General features: G+C 39.5%; 1 protein-coding gene across 1 annotated transcript in view; it reads right to left on the reverse strand.

The window, feature by feature from the left end:
* Positions 1–209: 209 nt before the first annotated feature.
* Positions 210–12443, reverse strand: part of LOC114650624 (ras-related protein Rab-39A) — a 30990-nt gene continuing 18756 nt past the window's right edge. The window contains exon 2 of the mRNA XM_028800391.2: positions 210–2391. Coding sequence (XP_028656224.1) covers positions 1965–2391 — 427 coding nt within the window. The 3' untranslated portion in view covers positions 210–1964. The remainder of the gene's footprint in view (positions 2392–12443) is intronic.

Here is a 12443-nt window from a genome sequence, read left to right on the forward strand (position 1 = left end):
GGTATTTTGTACAAGTAAACCTTGTATTTGAACCCGGGATTTGTGTTGTGGTGGTTGTGTTTTGGGTGCTGCAACATGACTTAGCAGTTCACACAGGATATAAACACACAACCTTCAGGTATGAAGTCCAAAGCCTTAACTACCTCACCATACTGCCTGCAACAAAGACGTAGGAGAGTTATACGTAAGGTAGGCTGAGGTTAGGAGAGCTTTATGTAAGGTAGGCTGAGGTTGTTCTCTGTGGAACTATCTACCGAATGTATTCATTACAGGTTAAATCACCATCTCAACGCTGCATCATGTACAGTCTGACCAGGACTTAACACGAAACAATAGTCATTTCAACAGTAATTTCACTTTGAAAAGGCGTGGATTCCACTGCTGCAGCACAGCAAAGCACTTGGAATGAAGGCTAATGTATAATATGTAAAAGTATTGATTATCACAACTAACGTCTGCGTTCTCAACTAGCTTATTCTTAATCAGAACTGCAAAATAAAAAAAAATGTAAGTCTCTCAAGCACTGCTGCTCTGGAAGAAAATAAAACCATTAAGCATGCAAGTCACAGATGACAAGAAATCTGAATGTCTCTCCTGGTGCCTCTTTCACAGATTTAGCAGAGCACATAAAATTTCCTTCTCCCTTTAATGGTCCTCTGGTTGTGAGAAGCGCATAGGATTACGTGTATAAAGGGGAAGATTTTTAATCTACCCTTGTGCATCACTGGTAAGCTTATTTCCCTGTTGAGTCAATACCATTGCCGGTAAAGATTCATTTGGGAGAAATTAGACAGATTTTCTTCCAAGAAATGTACAATAAAGAAGCATGTGACTTAATACTCCTCCATGGTGTATGACGTTTAAGTGCATTTTTTTTAACAGTATTGCCATACCTTGCCAGACTAAAATTATTATGGGAGTTAGCTTTATAATGGTGCAGTATAAATCCTCAATGGTATTGTTATATCTTGCCAGATTAGAATTATTATAGGATTTAATGTACAATGCTGCAATACAAACCCAACCTATGATGTACCCCTTTAAAGCTCACTATACCATTCAGTCTAAAGAGCTAAACTCAATGCTTTGAGCATCGTAAGATTCCACCAGGCTTACACACATCTTCAAATACAATGCCTAGAAGTCTACTGCATATTTGCTTTATTTCTGCTTGCCAAGATCACCATCATGATTGCTACCCTCTCAATGGATGAGATGCCTGGACATCTATAGTTGGTGCACTTTTAGGTATACTCAGTATATACAAGAAGAGAGAATATTCAACAGAGTTCATCTTCTAAATGTACAGTATATAAATACATTGTACTATATAATGCAGGATTCAATGTTAATTCTCCAAGTTTGACTTGCACTTTGTCACAGGATTAAACATTGCCATTGTTATTTTAAACATTCTATATACATCAGAAGATTCTGGCATGAAGTATGAAAGGCACGTGGAAAAACAACATCCCAACCGTAATAACAAATTAAAGCTCACCATCATGGAATTGGTAAAGGTGAAATTTATTCTTACAACATGTTTGTTCTGTGTATATTGATTTTGAAAGATTGCTGCATATGGCTGGTCAGCGTGAATGCACATCACATAATGACTGGAATGATGGGAAAGCAGTTGCTTGTGCATAAGCAAGCAATTCTTGCTATTGTATAAATGGGCATTAAAGCATTTTAATACAGGGCAGGAAGATAGGGGCAATTGGTGTAAGTAAGTTACTGCTTGCTAGACTCAATAAGCGCTTTGTGTTCTACTATACAAAGTGCACATATTGTATACCACCAAACCATTAGTTAAACTGCTTGGCAATTAAGACTGCAGCTTTTTAATAACACGCCAAACCTTACGTTCAGGCACAGCATGGCCTGGTGCTTACTGCTGAAGTACATGCATCAAAGAATTCTAGATGAATACTTCAGTTCAACCTTCCAACTTCCTCCAGGAGTTAGCAAAAGCATCGTTTGCCAGGCTTCACAGCCTCCTCAGATGAGTGGACAACATTTGGGATGAAGCCGCTTTTCACACCTTCCCAGTCTTCTTCAATATTAATCTCGCCTTTCTTGACTCGTTCATAGATGTCTCTGGTAAGCACAGTAAATGATTCCTCCACGTTGGTAGCTTCTTTCGCTGAAGTCTCGATGTACTTCATCCCACAAGCCAAAGCAAGCTTTTCTGCTTCTTCTCTTGTCACCTGGCGCTGAGAAGGAAGGTCACACTTGTGTCCCACCAGAAGGAAAACAATTTTAAAAGGTTGGACGTGCATCTTTGCTTCATCTAGCCAGTCCTTCACATGCTCGAAAGACCTCCGATTGGTCAGGTCAAACACCAGCAGCCCACCAACAGAATTTCTGTAGTAAGAGCGAGTAATTGATCTGCAATAAATAAATAAATAGCAATGAGAAAGTAAAGGTTTAAAACTTGCATAATGTTATCCTTTGCCATAAAATCCTTATTAAATGCAGTAAGAAGTCACATAAAGCTAAACTATCAGTCAGAAGGCACAAATGAGATGCCAGATAAAAGGTTAACTAAAATGCACAGCTTAACCAGTTTAAACTGGCTTTTTAACCCAAACATACGTCTGAGACATCTGTTCATTCTATCAAGTGCTTTGTGATGAGCAGCGTTAAGACATATTCAACTCTGCCCCGTTCAATAAGTACACAGCAGCACGTATAAATATTCATGTACACAGTCAGGCACTCTGACATCTCTAATCAGTCAAAAACAACTTGCACATCTACTAAAATCTACTACCAATATTTCAGTTTTTCTGTATATATGAATATTACTGATAATGTGAAGACTGGGGTGGAAGTGGCAGTAGCGTAGCTAAAAGCTACAGAGTGAGAAACTCACACTGAAGGGTATCCTTCAAACTGCTAATAACAGCAGCTTCCAAGAAACAGTGAGACCCGAACTAAAGACTTCTCACTTTGTCTGGAAGTTTGTGAAGAGAGGCTGCTAAGTGGCAGCAGAGATGACCTGTCAGCAGCAAGTGGGTCAACTCAGATAGCAAACATTCTTAATGTTAGGGCATATCTAAACCAATAACCGTGATTCAAAGGTTCCAAATTAAAACTACACATTAATTCCAGTACTTTCAAATGAGGGTTACACGTTCTGAGAGCTACATGTATGATCCATTTGAGGTAGATAACACTGTAATACATTGAATTACTTTTTTCTTATACAGATTAAATACTGTTTTGTCCTCAATAACAATAAATAATCCTTTTCAATTAGTCAACACTGAAAAAAAGCCCTGTCTCCCTCAACTCTTTCTTTCCCAAGGCCATTACACTCCTAAATAACTGACTGGAGTTTATAACCATGGTCCACCTCATTCTATCTACCTCACACACCTGCATTTGACTTGTCCATCACACACCTACCTGCACATTACACTTTATACTTCTATTCTGTTTTTATGCTGCCTTTGTTACTTATTATCTATTTGCTGTTTATTATTTATGTTCATACGTTGGTTTGTTAACCATTGGCATTTGGTGTGGACAGCAAAGAAAGAATTTCATTGTACAGGGAAATGTTTCCTTACTGTGCAAATGTCAATAAACTCTGAACTTGAACATCTCACCTAATTGATTAAGGCCAACTTCAAAGTTACTACATCAACTACTCCTACCATGTCAACTGGAATGGCCAGTGACAAGTGCACCTCTGACCATCAGTATGGGTTGTCCATAACTGAAGACCAATTAAGGAGACGACTAAGGAAGCTACAAACAGGAAAATATGTGAAACCAGAGGGAGTGAGTCCTCAAGTTCTTAAGGCCTGTGCTGACCAACTTTGTGGTGTCCTCTATCACCTGTTCAGTTTGTCCCTAAGGCTCCAGAAATGTTGTGGAAAACATCCTGCATTGTTCCTATTCCAAAGAAGGCAGGTTCCTCTTCACCTAATGACTACACATCAGTGACACTTGCGTCTCACATCATGAAGACCTTTGACAGGCTGGTCCTGGACTATATGAGTCCTCTTGTGGTAGACCACCTGGACCCACTGCAGTTTGCCTATTGGACAAAGATTGGAGTGGAGGATGTAATTATCTGTCTGCTCCACTTGGCTTATTCTCACCCAGACAAAGCTGGCAGCACTGTGTGGATTATGTTTTTTGATTTCTCCTGTGCCTTCAATACCATCAAGGTATGCCTGTTAACGTGTAAACTCAGAAATATGCAGGTGGATCAATCTAAAAAACACTTTAAGGGACAACTACCACAAAAATAAAAACAGACAGAGAATTGTGTCCTTAATGCCCCAGAATTATACTGCAAGACATTCAGATAAAGTGACCTGTGCTATACTCTCTGATGTCTCCTTGACAGATGGCCTTAGCGTGCTCATTTGAATCCAGTACCACACACTCAGCCAGCAGAACCACGGCTCTACCAGGTTCCTATGATATCCACAGATGAAAAGAGTACATCTCTGATGATAGTGAATACTTATAAAGATCAATGTCTAGACTACTGCATTGCTGGACACACATTCAGAACATGTGCTGATCAGCTGGCAGGTATGTGCAATATGTCCTTGTCTTTGGCTACAGTCCTCACCCGCTTTACAACAATCACCATTTGTCCAGTGCCAAGGATATCCTCAACAACCATCTGCAAAAGGGATAACTTACAAAGCAATTCTGATTATTGCCTTTAGCTTACAATTCCATATTATCAACCCACTGAAGCTAGTTGTGGTGATCACACAGTAAAATCATCACTGTTAGATTGACACTTTAGGTTTTCATATGAGTTCACCCTTTCTGGAGTGCCGGGCATTTGGGTTCAGAACTACCCAGTGTAATTGGATGCATGGCTTCATGAATGGTAGACTTCTGGATGTCAGTCTTTTGGAAATCTAACAATCTAAGTTTGAAAACCAGAGAATCCCAGGGTTGAGTGATTGCTTTTTTCTTCTTGTATACACTGTACATGACTGTTTTGCCAAGTATGACACAAACCGAGTCTCAAGAAGAAACAATGATAGATGATACAGCAGTGGTGGGCCTGACTATTAGCAATGACAAGACAGCCTACAGAGAGGATGTTGAATTTCTCAGTGAATGGTGCAATGATACCAATCAGTGATAACAAGTTCCTGAGCAAACCTAAGGACAATGATTGACATTAATGGAGTTGCAATGGAAAGTGTGAGTTTAGACAGTAGCTCTCTCATTGTCCCTCAACAACACGTGTCTTGCTAAAAGGCTTAACAAAGCCTCCACTTTTGTTGATGAAAATTTATCTTTTCCCCAGGATCCTCACTAATGTTGACAGACACACAGTCAAGAGCATACTGACTAGCTTTATCACATTCTAGTAAGCCAGATAGTCAGGATCTGCACCTGGATGTTGAAATGGTCCAGTTTACCACTGGAAACACACTTCCATCTATGCAGGACATGTATGACAAGAGGTGCCTGAAGAACCCCTGCCATTCTTTTAGATTGTATAAGCATCAGTAACAAGCTATTCCCAACCCTGCGATCCAGCAAGTGATATGGTAACATTAGATGCTGTACCACCACAGTCACAGTTTTTACCTGTGTGTCACTAAACTGTTAACCCCTATAATGCTTAACCTATGACCTGAACTCCAACATGTAAGCATCCTCGCTACCTATCAGTTTATAACACTACGTTAATGTTACTGACTGCCTGTAGCTCAGTTACTTAGATTGTCTGATTATTATTTGTTAAGTATGGAAAATATTTTAGATGCAGGAGGAGCCAGCCAGGAATTACTCCACAAAGCCTGGTTTCTCCATGCAACTCAAACTCCTATTCATGCATAGTAGCTCAGAATCAGCTATGGATCGAGTGTACCCCATCTTCCAGCCAAAGAGAATGACAGCAGTTTGACAAAGACATGAGAATAGACTTGGACAAACAGATAAGATATTGCACTGACAACTCTGCTTTGATGATCTTTTCAGGCGAGCCCATTGAGATTAGTTGCAAGGCACTCATTGTGCAAAGCCCCAGTGCATCACTGGGGTAGAAAAACGGAAGGCCATCAGATCAGTTACTGAATCCATAGAGAGAGAGCCACCAGGAGGCTCAGAATAAAGAGGGCAGATTCGTTGCCATTTGCTGTTGGAACACAAGTTGGAGTCTGACCAACCCCAGCTGGGTTGCTTATTTTGGGCTTAGATAATAATGCTGCTAGACCCACATGTATGTTAGATGGAAAAGCAGGGTTGGGGGTTCCTCTTTGGTTGTCACACAATTGAAGAGTTGGTGGCGGGAGTGGTGTGTGGTCCATCATGGAGTTTCACGTACAGTAAGTCGCTCCACCCATTAAAATCAGAAGGCAGAACTCTTGAAGACCAGGAGCTGGACACTTGCGATCAGGTACTGGACTAAAGCCATCCCCCCAACAACAACACTGCCCTAGTTTATATTAAAAAAAGAGACCGTTCTTGAATTGTACCCAGTGTTGTCAGGACAAGTCACATCCTCCACAGACCCTGAACTGAACTAACTGGTTTTGATAATGAATGGATGGACTGCCAGTAACATTGTTGTAGACACTGGCAACATTGACTTTTTGACCAATCAAAGTGTCTTTATCAAAGTTTAACCTGTACAGAAACTCCCATAGGCCCACTGTGTGTAACACCTGAAACATGAAAAGTAGTGTTAAATGTATCTTTAACCGCCTTCTCTTTTATCATGTGAGCTTGTATAGAAGACAAACACGAAAGTCTAAACCATTTAAATTATAAAGTTTGTCTATCAGCTGGTGTTTAGATACTGGAGACTCAGGCACTGGCCATCTCGAATTTGTGGGATGCTCTAGGTAGAGCTCTGAGTGCTGCCTTGAAGACACAGGAGCTTTTAAAGCTGTCTAGTTCCTCTAGGATCCACTAAATGTCAATGTAAATTAGTGGCTATAGAATTTAAAGCCCATACATACTGTATATATACATATATACATATACATCCATCCATCCATTATCCAACCCGCTGAATCCAAACACAGGGTCACGGGGGTCTGCTGGAGCCAATCCCAGCCAACACAGGGCACAAGGCAGGAACCAATCCTGGGCAGGGTGCCAACCCACCACAGGACACACACAAACACACCCACACACCAAGCACACACTAGGGCCAATTTAGAATCGCCAATCCACCTAACCTGCATATCTTTGGACTGTGGGACGAAACCGGAGCGCCCGGAGGAAACCCACGCAGACACGGGGAGAACATGCAAACTCCACGCAGGGAGGACCCGGGAAGCGAACCCAGGTCCCCAGGTCTCCCAACTACGAGGCAGCAGTGCTACCCACTGCGCCACCGTGCCGCCCTATACATATACAGGAATGGGAAAAAGTAAGTTTGAGTTTACAGTTGTGAGTATGCGAGGACAGCAATTTGAGTACTTATGATGTACCTATGTGCACTGTGCCATTGTGACATTATTTTGAGATATTGAATTAATAAAGCCATTGTAATAATCATAACCTGCTTGGAAAAAAAATTATCAAAAGAAGGACAAGAAGGAGACAAAATTGTGCTCATTAGAACTAGACAGGGTCATTACCAAAAGTCTAAATATACCAAACTACTAATCACATTGTACAACTCAAAAACCGGGGAGACCCACTTGAGCTTCTAGACAAGGGGTGGGCAAAGTTGTTTCTGGAGGGCCGCAGTGGCTGCAGGTTTTTGCTCCAACCCAGCGGCTTAATAAGAAGCACTTATTGCTCAAGTAACACTCCTGCTTCATGTTAGTTGTCTCGCTTGTTAAGATTTTGAACTTATTGTTTATTTTCGTTTTAAATAGCTGTATTCTCATCTTTTAATTGCTCCTTATTAGCAATAAGATGCAAATGACAAAGGAAAGCAGCAGTTCTCTATTTAGCTTGTTTCCATTTTCACCTGTGTGTATTTATGGTGCACTATTTGGTTTAATTAAATACTTGGAAGGAAAGTGAAGAGAAAAAAGTGAAGGACTGAGAATAACTTGTCTGTTTTAGACTTCAAATCATTTGGATGATACAGTATACTTAGAAAGGAAATAAATTTAAGATATGAAAATGACCTGACATGGCAGAGTTAATGCACTAACAAGCCATGAAATTAAATTATCAGCAAGGATTGTTTTCTAATGAAGCAACTGGGTTGGAACAAAAACCCGCAGCTACTGCGGCCCTCCAGGACTGACTTTGCCCACCCCTGTTCCAGACCTTTTTTGAAAACACATACTAACTGAAGTCTTTTGTTCTTTGAATCCAGAATCTTGAACAACCAGGATATGACTCTTTTACTGTTGCAGTGGTGATGTCATGTGCCACAACTTCCAAGTGGCACATGGTAGCAATGGGAATGGAAACCACAAACATGCTATCCAAAATGGCAGCACCCTCAAGAAAACAAAATAGCGGCACATCATGATGTAAAATATTTTTGTTTTTTGGAAATGGCCTCAAATCAAAAAAATAATTAAACAAAAACAAAACCCTAATTCCTCCTATTCAAAACCCTATAACAAGAAAACAGCAAGAAAATATGTGAAATAAGCATGTAAAATGTATTTAAAACATTTCAATTCACAATGCCCAGAATGTAGGTATATAGGGTCTGTGTTAGGTTTTCATTCAAGCTGTTCGTTTTTAAGATGTGAAATACTTTGTCTCTGATTTGTAAACTTCACCTCTGACATCCAAGGCTCCTTGATAGATTCGGCCAATTAACTCATCTCAAGAAAAATGAAAGTTACAGAAAAGCTTCTAAACAAAAAGACTAAGGGGTTGCCTCCTTTAGCAAGTTAATAAACCCAGTAGGCCAAGTACAAATTCAATCTTGTAGCCAGATGTTTTGTGGAATTTCTGAAAGCGCTTTGATTCTTTTGACTAAAGCTTAATGGTAATTAAAACTTACAAAGTGCTGAATCCTTCAATGGAAACAGCAGCAATATCAGTATCAGTTTATCAGAATACCAGCATGGAGATCCATAATAATAGTCTAAGGACAGGCAGAGATCAATACCAAAATATATTGTACATGAAAAAAATAACTGTCAAAAACTGAAGCAAAAATCAAGCTCTAGAAAAATGAAGCCAAAAGTTTTAAAGTCACCGCACCTTTTAATTTTTATCTGAAATTTGGATACACATTACAGTGTGTCACCATCCTAAATAGTCATAGCAGGTTACATTATAGCCTCTGCCATGTAATTGATAATGGGTGTTGTTGTGAACAATAAAATGGCGATGACCATAATAGTGAGAAACGCATGAAAAGAACAAAATACAAAATGTCATTGAGATGATTTTAGTAGCATAATCTTAAAATTATTAAACACATCAAAAAGTGACTTTGGACATCAATCAGTTATTTTAAAACATTGTTTTATTTCCCTAGCTTGCTCTAATAATAATCTGTACTAAGCAGCTTCTTCAAAAAAGCATGTTTGGGTTACTTTCAGCACAACACTGTATCCTTATTGTGTATATAGTACAGAAAGTGAAATTATTATACAGTATTCTGAAAAATATTGAAAAAATTAGGAATGCTGAAAATAAATTATACTGTTCAGATTATGCTTTAAAAATTCATGTTTTGTATACAACCAAACTGGACTTCACACAAAGAACTAAACAATTCTACTGTAGCTAGGAGGCATTCTTTTCGGACTCTGCATTTTCAGTCAATCAATATTCACATTATGTGGCACTTTTCATGGGGAATGACATCACAAAGCACTTTAATATGCATATAAAGTGAAGCATTTTTCAGACAGTTGCACATAGTTAACTGGTGGAAACAGAGATTAAGTGAATTGCTCAGGGTCACCAACTATGGCAGAGTGGGCATTTTACAGTGTGGCCATGTGGGTTTAATTCAACCCTTTAGGTGCCTGGTCACGATGAAATGTAAAATGCTTAAACATATTGAATAATATATCTAACATTGGAATAGACAATTCCTTTCTGGGTTGCCTATAAACCCCCATTATTTTTTACAGCCCGTTCTTTAAATACTACTAAGGCAGTTCTGTAAGCAAAACTTTTCCTTTTTTGACCGTTTATCCATTCATATGAACTCAGAACTGTTTTTTAAGTACTATAGCAAATGTGTATGATTTCTAACATCGTAGACAAGATAAAAATCTATCCATCTGTATTATCATGAAAATTTACTTCTACTTTAATGTACTTGCAGCTTTACCTGCATGCGGAGAGCTTCTTCAAGCAAAGGGGCTTACCAACTCTGCGGAAGCAGGCCAATTGGTTGTCTTCAGATCTTAGCTACACCTGTGCCAATTCCCAAAGTAGGTGCCCATTCACTGTGCTGTTACTTTAGTAAACGTCTTTTCTCGGCTACTAACCCCCTGTGGGGATATGGTAATCACCCTCATCAGGTACTCTTAATACTATACTTTGGTTTGCCTACACTAGATAGATAGATAGATAGATAGATAGATAGATAGATAGATAGATAGATAGATAGATAGATAGATAGATAGATAGATAGATAGATAGATAGATAGATAGATAGATAGATAGATAGATAGATAGATACTTTATTAATCCCAAGGGGAAATTCACATAATATATACTACATACATACTAATACAGTATATAATATACTCGTATAATACATACATACACTATAGCTATTGTTAGCTTTGCCGTATGTATGAGTGTTACGTATCTACTTTTCAGTGCCCACGTCTGCAGCTTTATCTGCACATGGACAGCTGCCTCAAAGCAAATTGAGTTACTAAACTCAGCATCGACAGACCAAATGCTTCTCTTCAGACCTGAGATACAGTACGCCTGTGCCAATCATCAAAGCAGGTGCCCACTCACCATGCTGCTGCTTTTGAAGACATCTTTTCTCAGCTGCTAACCCCAGTAGGAATATGGCAACCACCCAGACCAGGTGCTCATAACACTATACCTCGCCCAAATAAAGTCACTAGTGCAATAAAGATAAACTAAGTTTACAAAGCATAGTGAATTCATTTGCAGCAAAAATAGGAAATATGTTTGAAAAGAGAGTTATTGAAACATGTAAGAATAGAGTACAGGTAATGATGAGAGTGAGTCACTTTAAGTCTGGGTGCATAGCTGTTTCAGATTTTATTCTGTCTAGAGAGGTCTTTATCTTCTCAATTGTGTGGGTGATGTTCCTCTCTCTGATGTCATTCTCATCATTTTACAGCAAACACCCTAGAACTTTAAAGTTCTCTCTCTCGTCACGTAGATTTAACTATGATTATGTAGCCCGAGCTCTTTAAATGAGATCAACAAATGGCTTCAGAGTAATCTGGGGCAGGATGAAGTTCAGCTGCCGCCATTAAAGTAAAGTGTGGCATGTTTTTGTAGTTTACTTAAATGGGCAGCACAGAGTGTGATTCAGTATATTGTTGGGAGCGTCGTGCTGCGTTGTCCTTTTCTGTAGTATGTTGCATTAGAAAGCAGGTAGGCAAGCTATTATTTTGAGTTGGGTCTGGTTTGATTTTTAAAGAGGATTCTGGTTGGTTGTATATTTTCGGGAGTCTGGGTTGTTGGTCATTGTTCTCTTAACTTAATTAGGTATTAGTTTTCTTTTATTACTGTGTACTCTTGCTGTGGAAGTTGTATGCAAGGGTTGAACAGAAATTGAAACCTTTTTCTTCTGCAGGTTGTTATGTGGGGTCTCGGAGTAGGAGTCTGCAACAGGTTTAAGATTTTTTTTTCTTTTTCCTAATTTCACCTCAGAAAGGATTCAATTATTTGTTCTTTCTTTATTGAGTTACATTGTTATTCACTATGGGTGGTTTGAATTTCATGCATTTTTTTGTGTTTTCTAGCCTTATATGAACCTACTCCTGCCCACATTGCTGGTTTCAAGATGTGAATTATTTTAAATAGTCTCCAAATTGTGGCAATAAAGAATGAGCAACTTTGATTGGTGTTAATATTTTGGGCATCCCTAGATTAATTGGGGGGGGGGGGGTCATAGTCGTCCTGTTTTATAGGAGTGCTACAATTACATGGGCAGAGTGGTGGCTCTAAGGCTGCACCAGCAATCGGAAGGTTGCTTATTCAAATCCTACAAACACCAGTAGTGACTTTACTCTGTTAGGCCCTTGAGCAAGGCCCTTAATCTGCAATTGCTTTGTCCGGAGTATGACGTTAATCTGCATCCAGCCCTGCAAGCAGGTCCTCCAACTTACAGGGATAACTTGGGGGTTGGTGGCAGACACTCCAGTCACTGTAAAAAATCTCACACTGTTCCAGTGTGGTGCTGAGGTGTCACCCGCTGCACTCGGGTCCCATTCCAGGTGGTGTGGTGGGTGTAGCAATGCAGCGCAAGCTCCCAACCTCCCTCTCTCTCTCTACAATTACATGATTGATCAATAATCTTAAAACCAGTGTTGTTTTTTTGCTGCCTAAAAGCCCATTTA

This window comes from Erpetoichthys calabaricus, chromosome 4 (assembly GCF_900747795.2).
Source record: "Erpetoichthys calabaricus chromosome 4, fErpCal1.3, whole genome shotgun sequence".
Lineage (NCBI taxonomy): Eukaryota > Metazoa > Chordata > Cladistia > Polypteriformes > Polypteridae > Erpetoichthys > Erpetoichthys calabaricus.